This window comes from Mustela lutreola, chromosome 9 (genome assembly GCF_030435805.1).
Source record: "Mustela lutreola isolate mMusLut2 chromosome 9, mMusLut2.pri, whole genome shotgun sequence".
Lineage (NCBI taxonomy): Eukaryota > Metazoa > Chordata > Mammalia > Carnivora > Mustelidae > Mustela > Mustela lutreola.
Window position 1 is genome coordinate 126,497,042 of NC_081298.1, and position 17,448 is coordinate 126,514,489.

Sequence of the window (17,448 nt, forward strand, 5' to 3'; positions counted from 1 at the left end):
CCTCTTTAGCTTTGAGCTGTAGTCATCACTATGCTCAGTGGTTGTGAATGGCCCACTAACATTAGAAAGTTCTAATTTGCCTATAGTACCTCCTTCTTATACACTTTATTAAACTTCCTGTGATACAAGGCTCTACTCCTGCAGGGAGCTTTTTGTGTTGCTTTTAAGGTTTAGCTGTTCTAGACCTTCCATATTGTTAATAACATTAATTAAATGTCTGTTCTGTGCTGAACACTGTAGAGACTGTAAAGAAGAATAAACTGTGGTTCCTTATCTCTTGAGGCTCATATAATTACTGAAGTAATTGCACACTGCCAGACTGTTGTGATACAAAGTACTGTATTATAAGGCATCAACATAATGTAGAGAAACAAAGATGCATTTTGAATAAGAGGCTATAGGAAGCTTTTGTTTTTGTTTTAACTTTTAAGATTTGCATTGAATGTTGGCTGATAAGTAATTGGTGGCGAGGACCTTCCAGGATAAGGAACTAGCGGAAGCAGAGGCACACACAGAAGGATTCAGAATGGATTTGAAACCAGCGTAGATAGAGAAGTGGTTACCATCCTCTGTGTGTGGGCCAGTGTGGTAAGGGTTTGGGGGCGGGGTAAACATTAAGTGAAAATCAAATTTTGGAGGCTTTTTGAAAACCTGACTTGCAGTTTGAGAGTGAGAGAGAGAAAGAGAGCTGAAGAGATGGCAGAGGTTTTTCAGAATAGTATGATGAAATCTGTGTTAGGATGATAATTAAAAAAAAAAAAATCAGATAGATTTAAGGGTAAAAATGGATTGTTTGCAAGAGATAATTGGCCTGACCTATGAGATCAGTAAAAGAGAGGCAAGGGACATTAGAGAAATAAAATGGATACTGTGGAGTGGGGAAAAGGAGGGGTGAAATGTTTCAGAGATATGCGGCACTCGCAGGTGACCAGCTGATCCTGGATAGGTTACGAGTCTAAGCTTAAGAAGTTACATTTGTACTTAAAATACTTAATGGCGCCTACAGGTCAGGAGGTCTGACTGGCAACTAACTCTGTAAGAGCTCTTCCATGTTTTGAAGGAAAGGATAGCAAAATATGGGGTGTGTATTTTAAAAAAGTATATAAGAAATGTCTTAGAAATGGCAAAAGGATATAAATATCATTGGGAAGAAGCAGTTCCTTTCTGGATCAGAGGTTATTATCTTGGCTATAATGTTGTGAGTCAGTTCTAGGAAGGAGGGTCACACGGTCAGAATTATTTTTTATCTGATTATAAAATGTGGGAAAATAAAAAAATATATTGAGAGGAAAAAAGAACTAGCCATAGTTTCTTAACTTAGAAATTCACTAATATGTTTACCTGTGTATATTTTTATATACTACATGTGTACATAGTAGTTCATATTTATTACGTGCCAGGCACTATCCTAAGCGTTTTACACTTAACTCGTTTAATTTCAGAATGATCTCATAAGGTAGGTATTATTATTTCCATGTTTTAGACCAGGAAACTGAGGCATAAGAGGTTAAGATTTTGACCGGACTGCATAATTAGCAGACGATAAAGCCAGAATTCAACTCCAGAACATCTTAATTTTCTAGTTCTTGATCTTGCACCTATCCTACTGTATATCTCTTATATACTCTGCTGACACAGGTATCTTTTCAGTTTAGCATTGTCACTATTCAGTGTAGACACCAAAGAGTCCTGTGAGTTTTTAAAAATCTTTTTCCTTTTGCGGTGCCCGGCTGGCTCATTCAGTAGAGCCTGCAACTCTTAATCCTGGGCTTGTAAGTGTGAGGCCCACATGAAGAGTTTATTTAAAAATAGAAAAAAAGGATTGGAATTATTCCTTTTGTATTTGACTCTTGCTGCTTACTAACCAGTATTTAGAAATCAATGAGATTCAAATAATGTACTGTTTCTTCCTATCCAGAGTCAGCTGAACTCACAATACTTAACAAATACATACACAAACAAGCACATATCCATGGATAATGAGTATATCTACCTTTCACAAAATTATTATTGTAGTTTTTAAATTCTGAACATCTCATTTACTTGGACTTCCATAGACCCAGTTTGTTCTAATTTAAGCCTCTGTGTTGTGCTTTCATGTGATTGTCATGTATAATTTTTATCTTTGGATGTAGATGGAAACATGAGCTAATTTGACCCACAGAAGGGAGATGACAGGAATTCAGAAAATATTGCTGGTTCTGCTACTGAACCCTATAATACTCAAAATTAATCAGCACAGTTAAGTTACAACAATGTATATCAGAAATCTAATTCCTATTTGCTGAAATGGTAATGATTAATCCTAATTGGATGCCTGCATTTTCAGAAAGACGTGCCCGATGGGGTGAAAGAGCTATCAGAAGGTTCAGAAGAAAGCAGTGATGGTCAGTCAGATTCCCAGAGTTCTGAGAACAGCAGCAGCAGCAGTGATGGTGGCAGCAACAAGGAGGGAAAAAAGAGCAGGTGGAAAAGGAAAGGTAAATCCACCTGATCTCTCGATAAAGTCTTGAATGCTATAGGACACATGCCCTTGTTAGTAGCTCCTCTGTATTCAGACCCCGGGACAGTCCGTCTCTTTCCTTTCCCTTGAGATTGGTACCATCCAGTAGAATTTCTTGCAATGAGGAAATATCCTGTGTCTGTGATGTCCAGCCCAACCTAGCCAGTGGCTCGTTATGTCTGTGAGCACTTGAAATATGGCAGTTTGACTGAGGGACTGAATTTGTTCTTCTTTTTAAATTTTCATTTGAATAGTCACACATGGCTAGTGGCTATCAATTGGACAGCACGGTTCTCTATGTTTTACCTGGATGAATATTCAGCTCTTGGTCATCCATAGCCTTTTTGAAGGATGCTCTTATTTGCCTCTTTAATCCTCTCTTCTAAAATTTGAACACTTACTGCTCTAACAGCCCTCTACTTACCAGGGAAAGTACTAGCAAGGACTAAATTTAGTCTGTTCTTCGCTCTCCCCTGCTTGGTGTCTGCTTCATGGCTTACCCAAAAAACCATTTTTTAGGGAGTAATGTCTGTTGCTGCAGCTTCCCTGGGATAGAATTTCCACTTAGGGATACACTTTATTATCTATTCTTGGTAATTATCTGTAGCTTCTTAGCAGAGTCTTCTTGAAGAGGGCACATTGTTTTTACCTCAATATTTATAAACTTAGTCGTACACGGCAGGGCAGATTTAAGCCAGCTCATGATGGTTCCTTTGCAAGGACTGATATAGTGATATTCTAGAACAAAATGACATCCAAGAATTTCCCTAGCTTGGATATCCCCTTTGGTTTGTGTTACAGGTGAGCAGTCTTTGGATCTAGAACCTGGAGTTTTATATGTAGGAATACTTGATTCATTAATTTTAAGTGCTTTGGAACTATTGATTTGGTGCTGTATCAGAAAAAACTCTGATTCCTTACCATCCCTGCATTCATATGTGTGATACTCCTGGAGAGAACTGAGATAATTGGTGGCATCGTTTGTGTTCTCTGGTAAAGCTACCACACATACAAATTTGGGCACGTTTTATAATAAGAGCATTTTAGCTGTAAGATCACATTCACTTGGAGAGTAACCCCGATCTCAGATGTTAGGAACAAATAGGATAAAGTCAAGATAAAGCTAGCTCATATGACCAGTATTCTTGAGATAGAGATATGTTTTAGATCAGTGGTGAAAGGAGGTATGGCCTTACATTCCTCAGAGTCCACTAAGGATCTTTGGGAGGGTGGAACCGAAAGTGTTAAGGGCTCTGTCATTCCTGCTTGTACCGAGTTTAAACTTTTTTTTTGAAGATTTCTTTTTATTTGTTTTAGAGAGAGTACAAGCATGAGGGCCAGAGGGATTCCCAAGCAGACTTCATGCTTGGTGTGGAGGCAGTCTCGCAGGGCTTGGTCTCATAACCTTGAGATCACAACCTGAGCCAAACCAAGAGTCAGACACAACCAACTACAGCACCCAGGTGCCCCACCTAGTTTAAATTTTGGAAGTTGGTGATCTAAGATTAGGAACCAAGCCAAATCATCAAGCAGGAGAAACAGTAAGATTCATAATTTCTGGATGTGTCCAAAGACAGGAAAATCAATAACTAAGTGGGCCAGACTAGAAATTTGGGGAACAGAATCATGGTCTCAAAGGTCATTCCTTTTTACTTTTTTTTTTTTTTTGAAACATTTTATTTATTTATTTGACAGACAGAAGTCACAAGTAGGCACAGAGGCAGGCAACGAGAGACGGGGAAGTAGGCTTCCCACTGAACAGAGCCCGGTGTGGGGCTCGATCCCAGGACCCTGGGATCATGACCTGAGCTGAAGACAGAAGCTTTAACCCACTGAGCCACTCAGGTGCCCCGTCCTTTCCACTTTCAATAGCCACATATGTTGCAGTAGCTGTTCTGAGTAGTGGCTGTAACATATTTGTTACAGGGGATGTCCAAGAAATTAAGATGTATGTATTGTGATATAAGAAGATCCAAGAAATAACAACAGAGTCCCATTGTCAGTAGTTTTATAGATTTAAATAGCCTAACCTTGTACTATATTTGGCATTGTAACAGAAGATATTTAATAGCAATATGATAGCAAATTCAGAATTGTGGTCCAGATAAAATGTTACTGAACTGCGTTGTTATTCATTCTTCTTCTAGAAATGATCATATTATTGTGTATTTATCTTCAGTTTACATTAAGATGAGATGTTCTGTAAAGCTCTTTTCTGATTATAGGTAGTCTAAACTGAGAGTAGAATGGGCTATAGATGGTGTTTGGAAGATGAAGGTAAGAGGTGTGCATGATGTCATATGGAATTCATGTTTACTCTTTGCTGAGCGACCAACAGTGCAGAATGATTCTGTTTCTCATAGGATGTGCTTCTCTTGTTCACGGGTCATACCACGGCATATGGCATGTATGTGTGAATTTTTAGGTACATATTATATAACCTGTGAATGTTCATGGCCTCTGGTGCAAGTTAACATGCAAAGCTTGTACTTAGTGGTGTTAGCAGCAGTGTGCGACAGAACATTTCTAAATCAGTTGCATTTATTAATAAAGGTAGAGAAAAGTAATTGTGCCTATTCCTTTGTCTTATTTAGGGCTTTAACTCTCAATCTGACATCACTTTATTTCAAATGCATTGTAAGACAGGAAGAACATTGAGATAGTATCAAAACCCACTTCCTTTTATGTACAAAAATAAAGAGCTCTGACAGCAAAACTGATACTTCTAGTTGAAAATCGATAGAAACTGGCTTGATAATAGGTATACCTTTCAGCCAAATAGGAACGGAGAACAGAACTTTGAAATTCAGTCCAATATTAAAAGTAGTTTATTGATTTCCATGTAAAGTGGAAGAACTTAGAAGTTCATAGTTTTGGTTCCTAATTGTCAGACAGGAAACAATGTTCAGAGAAGAGCTTTATGGAATTCCAAGCCAAGGTAAGGTGGACTAAATCCAGGAAAAAAAAGATTAAAATCAACTTTTTCTGTTGCTTTTTTGGTAGAATCATAGCTAAGCAGAGTCCCTTCCCCAAAATAAAATATAAGTATTGATGCATAAAGCAATGATAGAAGTATTATTTTTATCTTCTGGTAGAGAAAGTTTATTCAATTTTGGCCTGCTTTTAAAGAGTCTTAAGAAACAAGTTAATTATATAAAATACACCTTTTTACTTATAAGGAATTACTAATTCTTTCCAGGGGCATAATCTAACGTTAATTTAATTGCTTGTTCAAAGCTACTTTAAATTAGGAATTTGATAAATACCATGTTTAGAGTTAATTTCCCATACCAAAGACCTGCCTGCCCTGTAATAATCATTTCTATATGTAAGTTTACTGAATGGGGATGATTATGCATAGAAATGTCTCCTTTACTTGGGAGAAAAACTCCTTTGGGCAAAGTTAACTTATGTGGAGAGCGATCTTTGAGAGAGATCTTTTTTTATGTCTTGTGGTTGGTGGCTGAGTAAGAGATTTGAGTTCCGTCATGTATTAAACATGGCTCTATTAGGACTTGGATAGGTAGGATACCCAGAAGCAAGGAAAGGTACCCAGGTGTGGCCTCTTCATCTTTGATCAGGGGATTGTTTGAATGTTAATCAGTAGCTGCAGCCTGCCGAGTTTGAGGTAGACTCTCTCTACTTGGTGTGGGAAGAAGATACTTAAAACCGAAACAGTCTGTTAACTTCTGGAAATGAAATTCCTCAAAAGACAGACTATGGTGAAAGTAAAAACTCTCCCTTAGGAGAAGGATTATGGTTTAGGAAGATTATAACAGTTTTGGATACTTTAGTTGTTAATCAGTCTTTCAGCTATTAATCCTTCAACTATAGAAAAATGAGCTTCAGTTTTGTTGTTACTGCTTCATTATGTCTGATAGTATTTCTAATACTTGAGAAGGGGCCCCTTAGATGTCTTCAGGAAGAAATACAATAGTGATTATTCACTAAAGTCTTTAATTCAAAGGCATCTAATATGGATAGTCTATATCCTTTTGACCTTGTTCAGTATATTACCAATGAAATAGAAAATTCTCAGTGCTGTAATATATCTGAAAAGTAATATCTTCTGAATGTATATATTTTCAGTGGGTAGTAGTAGTTGTCCAGCAACCTGAAACTGCTTCAGTCAACTATGTAAAACTGGCTTTAAGTGCCTCAAGTTCTAGGGGCGTCTGGGTGCCTCAGCTGGTTAAGCGTCCAGCTCTTGATTTTGGCTCAGGTCTTGATCTTAGAGTCATGAGTTCAAGCCTCAAGTTCTAAAATTTGTTTTAAATAATTTAAATAATAATAATATTTAAATAACAATAATTTTCTGAAAATAAGCTTAAAAATTCACTTCTCTGCTAGGTTGCTGGGGGGTGGGAGTTGATTTTTAAGTCAAATAATAACTGTGAGTCCTTTGATCAGAGTTTGTTAATATTTTTAGAAGTGGCTAATATTTTATGTCTATGTATTTATATGAAAGCAAGCATTTTTGTTTCTAATTAGATACTAAAATGTTCCTAAATAAGGTTTTTTTTTAAAATTAACATATTACTTGCTTTAGGGATACAGGTCTGTGAATCATCAGCCTGCCACAATTCACAGCGCTCTCCATAGCACATTCTCCCCCCACCCCCCCGCCCCGTGTCCATCACCCAGACACCCCATTCCTCCCACCCGCCTCCCTTCCAGCAACCCTCAGTTCCCTGAGATTGAGAGTGTCTTATGCCTTATCTCCTTCGCTGGTTTCATCTAGTTTCATTTTCCCCTCCCTTCCCCTATGCTCCTCTGTCTTTCTCAAATTCCTCATATCGGTGAGGTCATGTGATAGTTGTCTAGTAAGAGAGCTTTTAAGCATTGAGCAGTCCACATTGGAGCACCAGTAGATCAGGATATAATCTTGAGAAGTATTATTTAGGCCATTCATTAGATTACTTACAAAATCAAAGAAATATCTCTATTTAGACTGCTCACCGCACTCATTCCTTCTCTGGTACGTATGTACTGTTTGTCAAGTATTTAGGAAATATAAATAAGGTATGGGCCCTGTCCATATCTAGAAGTACAGAAAAAGAAGCAGGTAGTTAGCAAATGGCTTTAATAAGTAACAAGTGTTTATGTATCATGTTATGGCAACATTGGAGTAAGAAGTTGTTAACTTTACCTGGGTTAGTAAGTATTGTGTGAATTACAGGATATTCTAATATACTTTCTTCCATTTGGAGTATAACCTCTAAGGAAGACCGGATGTATCATGGAAAGAAAACATACATAAAGACAAGAAGGTAGAAAGGAAGCCATATGAAGATAAGTTTGGGTGGAGGGGGAAATTCGTGGAAAGAAGTGTAGGGATCAGTCTGTTCATCCTTAATGCTAGTCTCTGTTAGTTATAGGGTATTGCTGTGCATAAAGTGATTTCTTAGGAGAATTAAGAAATGTAGTATGTATAGGTCAGGGAATAGCAACACCACTGACTTCAAGTTTTCATAGCCACATACCAAGAGGAACAAAAAAAAAATTTTAAGATTTTATTTGACAGAGAGAGAGAAAGAATGCACAAGCAGAGGGATCAGCAGGCAGGGAAACAGGTAGGGAGCCTTAAACAGAACTCGATCCCAGAACCCTGGGATCGTGCCCTTTGCCTAAGGCAGATGCTTAAACCAGCTGAGCCACCCAGGTGCCCCGAGGAACAAAATTCTTGTTTATAGACCTTTTGCTGTTGGTTTCATCCTCTTGTCCATTTAAGATCTGAGTTACTACACTAGCTTTTCGAAATTTTAATTTCAATTTATTTATTTTTTTCTTTCAAGTTTTCATTTAAATTCCAGTTCATTAAATCCACTAGCTTTGATTTGTTTTTCTACTGATTATTGTTGATTGTGGTGTCTCTCCCAGTTGGATGGGGGCCCCCAAATGTGGGGCAACAATCAGGTGTTAGCTGGTGGCACTGGTGGCACTGGCAGTCAATTCACCTGAGGCAGAACGAAGGAGCTAGAAGTTTATTGAATACATACCACAAGGGAGAAGCAGGCAAGACAGCAAAACAGAGACTGTCTGCACAAAGTGATAGGTGAAGGCTGTTTTTAAAGGAGAAGAGCTAGGACATATGGGGATATATGGCATCTTCCCCTTTTGTGGTAATTGTGTCTGATTATAAGTCGCCCATTGGTCAGTTAGGGCTTGTGGATATTGGTCAGATTAGGGTCCACTGGGGACCCTTCTGTATTATGCCAGGGGGCTGGGAGGAGGGGGCCCTTTTGCCTGGTTCTACATTCCGTTGCTCAAGCCTGTTGCCTAAAAGCAACCTCTACATTTATGTTAGTTCAGTTTATTTCTAATCACTGGTATTTGGGCTAAAAGAGTTCATTTCCATTTCACTCTTGAAAAAATAATTTGTTCTGTGGATTTCCTTGATATAGGATGAGATTAATTGGTGACATTAATTGGTTTTATTTGGAATAAAAACAAACTGATAGTATAGAAGCGTGAGGGATGATTTTTCTCCAAGTGCCACTGTGTAAGATAGGATTATGAACAGTGTTTCAGTCCTTGTGGGACTTTGTGGGCCAACACACTGGTATCCTAGCACTAACCAGTGATCTGTGAAACCCAGGAAACATTGGAATGGAGGGAAAGCAAAAATCATGATTTCCCACTGCTTTGTGTTGATTTGAGAGCTAAAGAAATATAATGTGTCTTGCACTGAAATTGAATTTACACTGAAATTAACCTGCAACACACATACTGTCATTGAATAGTCAAGAAATAAATGTCATTTTTTTTAAAAAAGATGATAAATAGGTGCTTGATCAAGTTAAAATGCAGCATTAATGTTCATTTTTCAAACAATGTCCTATTCTTAATATTTTTATCCTTTTTAAAATGTAGCTCTAGGAGATCTTAGTTCCTTATTTTGTAACTCTGTAACTCTCTGTAACTCTCCATGCCTTTCCCATACACCTCCTACCCTGCATCCTCCCCTCCCCGGCCAGCTGGTTTATTCCCAGACTTTTCATCACAAAGTATTCTTCTCTTCCCTCCTCTGTCTATTATGGACTGAAACTTAAGTAAAATATAGTAAAAATGGCCCAGCGATGTCAGATTTCTTTGAAAGTACCTAAATGTTTGTTCTCACTTTTTGTATTTATTGTGTAACAGACCGGTCTTTGGACTACATTTGAATAGTAATAGTCTAGCTGGACTACATTTAAACAGCAGTGGTTTTAAATGATTTGTTAGTCTTATAAACTATTGGGAATGCGGTTTTTCTTTAACAAGGAAGGAGGGAAAATCTTGTATTTCTCCTTTAAAGGAAGAACAACATAAAATGATCTTGCCCCCCCTTCCTTGAATTTAGAGTGGAAAATAACTCCACCTTCCTGAGCAAATAATGAACTATAATGATTGTTTACCAGCACTGCAGAGGCATTAGGCCAGCTCTCAGTCACTGCTCATCCTTCCTTAGAAGTAGCTACTGTTGTGGCCCCTGTCAGTATAGATTAGTTTTGCCTATTTAAAACTTTTATTAAATTATATTCAGAGGGGCGCCTGGGTAGCTCAGTGGGTTAAGCCTTTGCCTTCGTCTCAGGTCATGATCTCGGGGTCCTGAGATTGAGCCTCGCGTTGGGCTCTCTGCTCAGCAGGGGGCCTGCTTCCCCCCCCCCCCTCCGCCTGCCTCTCTGCCTACTTGTGATTTATCTCTCTGTCAAATAAATAAATAAAATCTTTAAATAAAATTCAGAAAAACACACTTTATAAAGCTTGCTGGATTTTCACAGATGGGATAGCACTGAGAACCAGCGTTCAGATCTAAGAACAAAACATTGTCAGTGCTCCAGTAGTCCTCTCTCTGCTCCCTTCTGGTAATAACCGTTGCCCCAAGTAACCACTGTAATAATTTCTGTTAGTGTAGATAAGACATGTCTGGGACAGAACCAGAAGCTGTTCTTGAACTTAAATCATGCCTTTGGCGGTGGGGAGGGGGCTGCGCAGTAATGTTTGTAAGTTTTCATCCATGCTTTTGTATATATTCAACAGATTCTTAAAACTGTGTAGTATTCTGTTTTATTAGCTATTTCCCCCAAGAGCTCTACTTATCAATTCTACCACTGGTAAACATCAGGTTATTTTTAGTATTTGCCTATTCTATTGTGAATGCTTTTGTATCTCTTTCTTTTGTGTGCTCCTTTCTTTTGGGTATGTACTTGGGAGCAGAATTAACTGTAGTGTGTCCTGCCCATTCTTCAGAGCGGTTGCACCAATTTATACTCCCACCAGTGTGTGAGTTCAGCTCTTTCACACGCTCACTTATTGTCGGTCTTTTAAATTTTAGACTTTGGTTAATATGTAATAGTGTTCCATGTGGTTTTAAGTTGTATTTTCATAATGCCAACAGAATTAGAGTCCTCTTCATTATGAATCATTTGAATATCTCTTTATGGGTGCCTTTTCCAGTCTTTTCCATTTTTCTTTTTTCTTTTTTTTTTTTTTTTTTTTTTTTTTTTTTAAGATTTATTTATTTATTTATTTGACACAGAGAGATCACAAGTAGGCAGAGAGGCAGGCAGAGAGAGAGAGGAGGAAGCAGGCTCCCCGCCAAGCAGAGAGCCCGACGCGGGACTCGATCCCAGGACCCCGAGATCATGACCCGAGCCGAAGGCAGCGGCTCAACCCACCGAGCCACCCAGGCGCCCAATATATTGCCTTATTGAATATATATCTTATAAGTAACTACTCCCTCTTTATGGCCCGTCTTTTTTACTCTGTAAAAAGTATCTTTTGAGGCATACAATTTCCCAATTTTTAATATAATCCAGTACATCCTTAAGAAAATTTCCTCTCCCACTGACATGAAAATAGTTTCTTCTGGGCCATAAAACATGCCTTAACAAATTTAAAGGAATGGAAATTATCTAATGTCTGCTCTCAGATCACAGTTAGACTGGAAATCAGTAATAGAAAGATAACTGGAGGGCTCCTGGGTATCTTAGTTGGTTTTGTCTGCCTTCCGTTTGGGTTGTGCTTCTGGGGTTCTGGGATGGAGCCCCACGTCAGGCTCCCTACTCAGCATGGCGTCTGCTGCCCGGTCCCTGGTTTATGTGTGTGCATGCTCTCCTCCTTAATAAATAAATAAAACATTAAAAAAAAGAAAGATAACTGGAAAATAGCGAAATACATGGAGATTAAGCAACACACTCTGAATAAAAACAAGGGTCAAAGAAGAAGTCTTGAAATTTTAAAATATTTTGAACTGAATGAAAATGAAAACAATGTATCAAAATTTGTGGTATGCAGTGATGAAAGCACTGATTTGCCTTTTTTAAAAAAGGAAAAAGACCTACATACACAAACTCAGGTTGAAGTAAGCCCAAAACAAGAAAACCTTTTTCACAGTACTTTAAGAACTTAGATGAAATGGGATGATTTTGTAGGAAAATAGAATGCATAAAACTTAAACCCAATAGAGATAGAAAATCTAAACAATAAGTTTTCATACAAATAGTAATATAGAAGAGCTCCCCTTCAAATGAACACCACACTTAAATGGTTTTCCAGGGAAATTCAACCATATGTGAAATGGGTCTATTTTTCATACCATACTCTAGAATAAATTCCCAAAAAATGAGGGATATAATGTAAAACATGAAACGAAGTACTTAGGGAAAGCATGTGTGAATTCCTTTTAAAACCTGAGAATAATGAAACTTTAAACTGTTTCTGGAAGTGTGTGATTTTCTGCCCTGACTCAGCAAACCCACTTCTCAGAATCAATCCACAGACACACCATCAGCAATACAAAATAACATAGCTTAAACTAATGCTTCTCAAACTTGAGCATGCATGAAAATTACATGGAGCTTTTTTTTTTTTTTTTTTTAAGATTTTATTTATATATTTGACAGAGAGAGACAGTAAAAGAGGGAACACAAGCAGGGGGAGTGGGAAAGGGAGGAGGCTTTTTGCTGAGCCGGGAGTCTGATGAACCAAAGGCAGACGCTTAAGGACTGAACCACCCAGGTGCCTCCATGGAGCTTATTTTGACACAGATTCCTGGGCCCTACCTTCAGAGTTTCTGATTCAGTGGACCTGGGCTGGGATCTAGTAATTCCATTTCCAACAGATTTTTAATTTTTAAATATTTATTTATTTATTATTTTTTAAAAGATTTTATTTATTTGACAGAGAGAAATCACAAGTAGGCAGAGAGGTAGGCAGAGAGAGGGGGAAGCAGGCTCCCTGCTGAGCAGAGAGCCCAATGTGGGGCTCGATCCCAGGACTCTGAGATCATGACCTGAGCTGAAGGCAGAAGCTTCACTGAGCCACTCAGGCACCCCAAGATTGTATTTATTTGAGAGGGAGAAGTGGGTACAGGGAGAGCGGGAGAGGGAGGAGCAGGCTCCCTGCTGAGCAAGGAGTCCAACGTGAGGCTCTATCCCAGATCCTTGGGATCATGGGCATATGCTTAACTGAGCCACCCAGGTGCCCCTCCAACAGATTTTTTTTTTTTAAGATATTATTTATTTATTTGACAGATCACAAGTAGGCAGAGAGGCAGGCAGAGAGAGAGGGAAGCAGGCTCCCCATGGAGCCGAGAGCCCGACGAGGGGTTCCATCCCAGGACCCTGGGATCACGACTTGAGCCGAAGGCAGAGGCATCAACCCACTGAGCCACCCAGGCGTCCCCAACAGATTTTTTAATACTGATTGTGTTTTTCCTAGTGTAATACCTTAAGAGCCACTGGTTAAGATTGTAGTAATAAGAGCAAAAGTCCAGAAAGAACCAATATACTCATCATTCTGGTTGAAGAAATTATAGTACATCTGCACAGTGGAGTTCTGTGTACCTAGGAAAAGGAATGTGGAAGATCTCTATATTCTGTTCCAGAATGTTCCCAAGGATATATTGAATATATTAAGTTTTTAAAAAATCAATATTCTGGACAGCTTATGATATTTGATTCTTTGCTTAAATGAGCTAAATATCTATACTGTTTTCACCAAAACAAAAACAATAATTAAAAAACAATGGAAGAAGGGGCGGCGCCTGGGTGGCTCAGTGGGTTAAAGCCTCTGCCTTCAGCTTGGGTCATGATCTCAGGGTCCTCGGAAGCCCCACATCAGGCTTTCTGCCTCACACCACCTACTTGTGATCTCTCTCTCTCTCTCTCAAATTAATAAATAAATAAAATCTTTAAAAAATATTTTTAAGAAAGCAGTGGAAGGGTATAAATTAATATAAATGACCTCCTAAATGGGAGAATAAAGAGGTATATACAGGGGAGGGAGCTAGACTTACATGGAAGTAAGTTGTTTTATCACTTTACATAATTAAAGTAAGTTTTTAAAATGTACTTTGTAGAAATATGAAACACAACAAGCTCAAGAATATGTCAAATTTGTGGCATAATGATATAAGTATGTTGTTTGGAATATATCTTAGTTACAGGAGACCAAACACCAATAAATCTTAGACTTCATTCAGTTGTCTTATTTTCAGTAATAGGTATGGTTTCTTTGAAATTAGATCTATAGTAGAAATCAAATTGATAATTACAGTAATGTTATCAGGAACCAGGATTATCAAGGAAGAAGAGAAGTGATAGAATAATAGAATCAGAAAAGTTAGGTGCCAGTCCTGTGATCTTTAATTTAGTTTGGTATCCATCCATGAATTTATTTTTCTCTTTCTAAAAGAAAGGCCTTTCTTGTTCCAGCCATTGAAAAGTCCTAGAACCAGCGGTAACCACATAGCAGTGAGCACTCCCTACCATGCACCATGTGGTCTTTTTAACAACATTTCCAATTAAAAGACACCAGGGTCTTTGTAGAAGGGGCTGATCCAAGTTGGGCAAAAAAATATGCAAGGTTGCCTGAGACATTTCTTGTGGCATATAGTGAGGAAGCTGGATACTGCTGAAGCCATGTCGCAGAGGTGGTTCACAACTTGAAGGGTCTTCCATAAAACCAAAAGGTTACAGTTTGAGTGCCAAATTCATAATGATTGTTTTTGATTTAAACATTCCAAATACATAAACGTCAGTGGGTTGATGATGACACTTCAAAATCAGTTTTACATACCATTACTTTACTGAGACTGCTGAAACAAATTATCACAAGCCAGGTGCCTTAAAATAAAATAAACAGAAGTTTATTTTCTCCCTTTCTGGAGGCCAGAAATTTGAAATCAGGGTGTCAGCCACACTCCCTATGGAGGCTCTACGGGAGAACTCGGTTTCTTGTATCCTTCAGTTTCTGGTGGTTGCTGACTTCCTTGCCTTGTGGCCGCATCACTGCAATCTCTGCCTGTCTTCACCTTCTTTTCTGTCTGCCCTCTGTGTCATTGGATTTAGGACACTGAGATAATCCAGGATGATCTCAAGATCCTTAACTTAATTACACCTGCCAAGACTCTTTTTCCAAATAGTGTAACATGCACAGATTCTGGGGATTAGGACATAATTTTTTGGTGGTCACTATTCATCCCATAACAACTACCCATTCATTTTGAAAATATACTGAGTTTGGGATGCCTGGGTGGCTCAGTGGGTTAAGCCGCTGCCTTGGCCCAGGTTATGAGCTCAGGGTCCTGGGATCGAGTCCTGCCTTGGGCTCCTTGCCTGGCAGGGAGTCTGCTTTTCTCTCTGCCTCTGCTTGCCTCTGTGCCTGCTGGTATACTCTCTCCCTCTCCTTCTCTCCGACAAATAAATAAAATCTTTAAAAAAAAAAAAAAAGAAAGAAAAAGAAAATATACTAAGTTTGAATCTTGGCTGTGCCCCTGTCTGAGTCCTCTGGTAAACTAATTAAATTTCCTGATATGTAAAATTCAGATGATATTACAATATACAAAGAATGTATATATTTGAAATTTAGGTATGAATATATGTCCTTGGTTTGAGCCTGTGTCATGCTCCCTGCTCAGTGGAGAGTCCGCTTCTCCCTCTCCTTTGGTACCCCCTGCTTGTGCTTCTTTTTCTTTCTGTCTCAAATCAATAACTAAAACGTTTAAAAAAATTAATATATGTCTTTAAAAATCTTTTCATATTTTTATTTGTGTAGAAAAATGTCAGTAAGGATGCTAAGCCAAATATATCATTTAGTTATTTCTGTGGGTAGAATTGGAAGAGTTTGGATGAGAATAGAAAGGACTTTTACCCATCTTACTTTTTTTTTTTTTTTGAAGAGCGCCCTTGGGGCGCCTGGGTGGCTCAGTGGGTTAAAGCCTCTGCCTTCGACTTAGGTCATGATTCCAGGGTCCTGAGATTGAGTCCCGCATCGGGCTCTCTGATCAGCAGGGAGCCTGCTTCCCTTCCTCTCTCTCTGCCTACCTCTCTGCCTACTTTTGATCTCTGTCAAGTGAATAAATAAAATCTTAAAAAAAAAAAAAAAAAAAAGATCGCCCTTACTTGACAGAGGCACCGTGAGAGAGGGAACACAAGCAGCGTGAATGGGAGAGGGAGAGCCATGAGCAGGGAGCAGGGAGTCCTATATGGGACAGGATCTCAGGACCTTGGGGTCATGGCCTTAGCTGAAGGCAGACGCTTGATGACTGAGCTACCCAGGTCCCCCAATTGTACCGTCTTAGAGGGTAGTTCAGTGAAATCCTGTTCAGATGAACCTAGCATGCTGTTAGAGGCATACGAGATAGTTACTTTTGGTTGTTCTTCCTAATAAAATTGTGTTTGAAGACAGTGTAGCCACTGGAAGTAATTATGAGACAGAAGTTTCTCACCATGTTTTTAAGCCTTTAATATTTAAAAGTTAGGACAAAGTTTAAGTTTCATAGATGTTACGAGACCTGTACTTGGCATTGAGTTAGTTCTGGGAGATGTTCCTTACTGGTGGGTCCTGAAATTTTCATTTAGTTCAGCTGGCTTGAGATATGTTTATGGTTCTTTTGTTAGAAAGGGCTTTTGCCTTAAGGGGGAACGGTCCAAATAGTTTGCCAAGGTACTTAGAGATAACTTTATTGTCTACTTTTCAGGCTGCAAAGTGCAATTCTTATATACTTTAAGAGAATTATTTTGTTTGTTTTCTGCTTATTCTCGGGTAGTATTTGAGGCGGGTTAGGAAATGTATATTTTCAGATTTCTGCAAACCATTAAAAAGAAGGAACATAGTCAAATATTAATAGTCTTTATTTTTATTATGTCCCTTTAAGAACATTGGTCAAATCAAAGACAGGAAGTAACAAGTGTTGAGAAGGATTAGAACCCTCCTACATTCCTGTGGAATTGTAAAAATGGTATAGCCATTTTGGAGAACATTTTGACGGTGCCTCAGAAAGTTAAACATAAAGTTGATGTAAGACACCCAGCAGTTCTACTTTTTTTTTTTTTTTAAGATTTTTTTTTTTTTTATTTATTAATTTGACAGAGAGAAATCACAAGTAGACGGAGAGGCAGCCAGAGAGAGAGAGATAGGGAAGCAGGCTCCCTGCTGAGCAGAGAGCCTTATGGGGGACTAGATTCCAGGACCCTGAGATCATGACCTGAGCCGAAGGCAGCGGCTTAACCCACTGAGCCACCCAGGCGCCCCACCCAGCAGTTCTACTTTAAGATCTGAACCCAGAAGAATTGAAAATATATGTCCAACACAAAATCATGCTAATTAGTTTTCTTCATATCATATTTCAGAATGGCCAAAAGGGGGAATAACCCAAGTTGTCCCATCACCTAGTGAATAAACAAAATGCAGCATTCGCATACAGTGGTCTATTGTTCGATGATAAAAAGGAAGCATTGATCCATGCTTCAGTATAGATCAAACTTTAAAACCTGCTCAGTGAAAAAAAGCTAGTCACAGAAGAGCTTGTATTGTCTGATTCCATTTATATGAAAGGTCTAAAATAGGCAAATGTATAGGGACTTAAAGTAGATTAGTGATTGCATAGCACTGGGGGCATAGTTAGGGAAAAGGGGGGTGATAGCCAACCAGTACAGGATGTTTGTGGGTCGTGGATA

General features: G+C 38.7%; 1 protein-coding gene across 3 annotated transcripts in view; it reads left to right on the top strand.

The window, feature by feature from the left end:
* Positions 1-17,448, top strand: part of ASXL2 (ASXL transcriptional regulator 2) — a 138,038-nt gene that overhangs the window by 83,385 nt on the left and 37,205 nt on the right. For 2 of the 3 annotated variants that reach the window (XM_059132446.1, XM_059132447.1), the window contains exon 4: positions 2,330-2,480. The exons of the other annotated variant lie outside the window; for it this stretch is intronic. In XM_059132446.1, the coding sequence (XP_058988429.1) occupies positions 2,330-2,480 (151 nt within the window). The remainder of the gene's footprint in view (positions 1-2,329; positions 2,481-17,448) is intronic. 3 annotated transcript variants of the gene reach the window in all.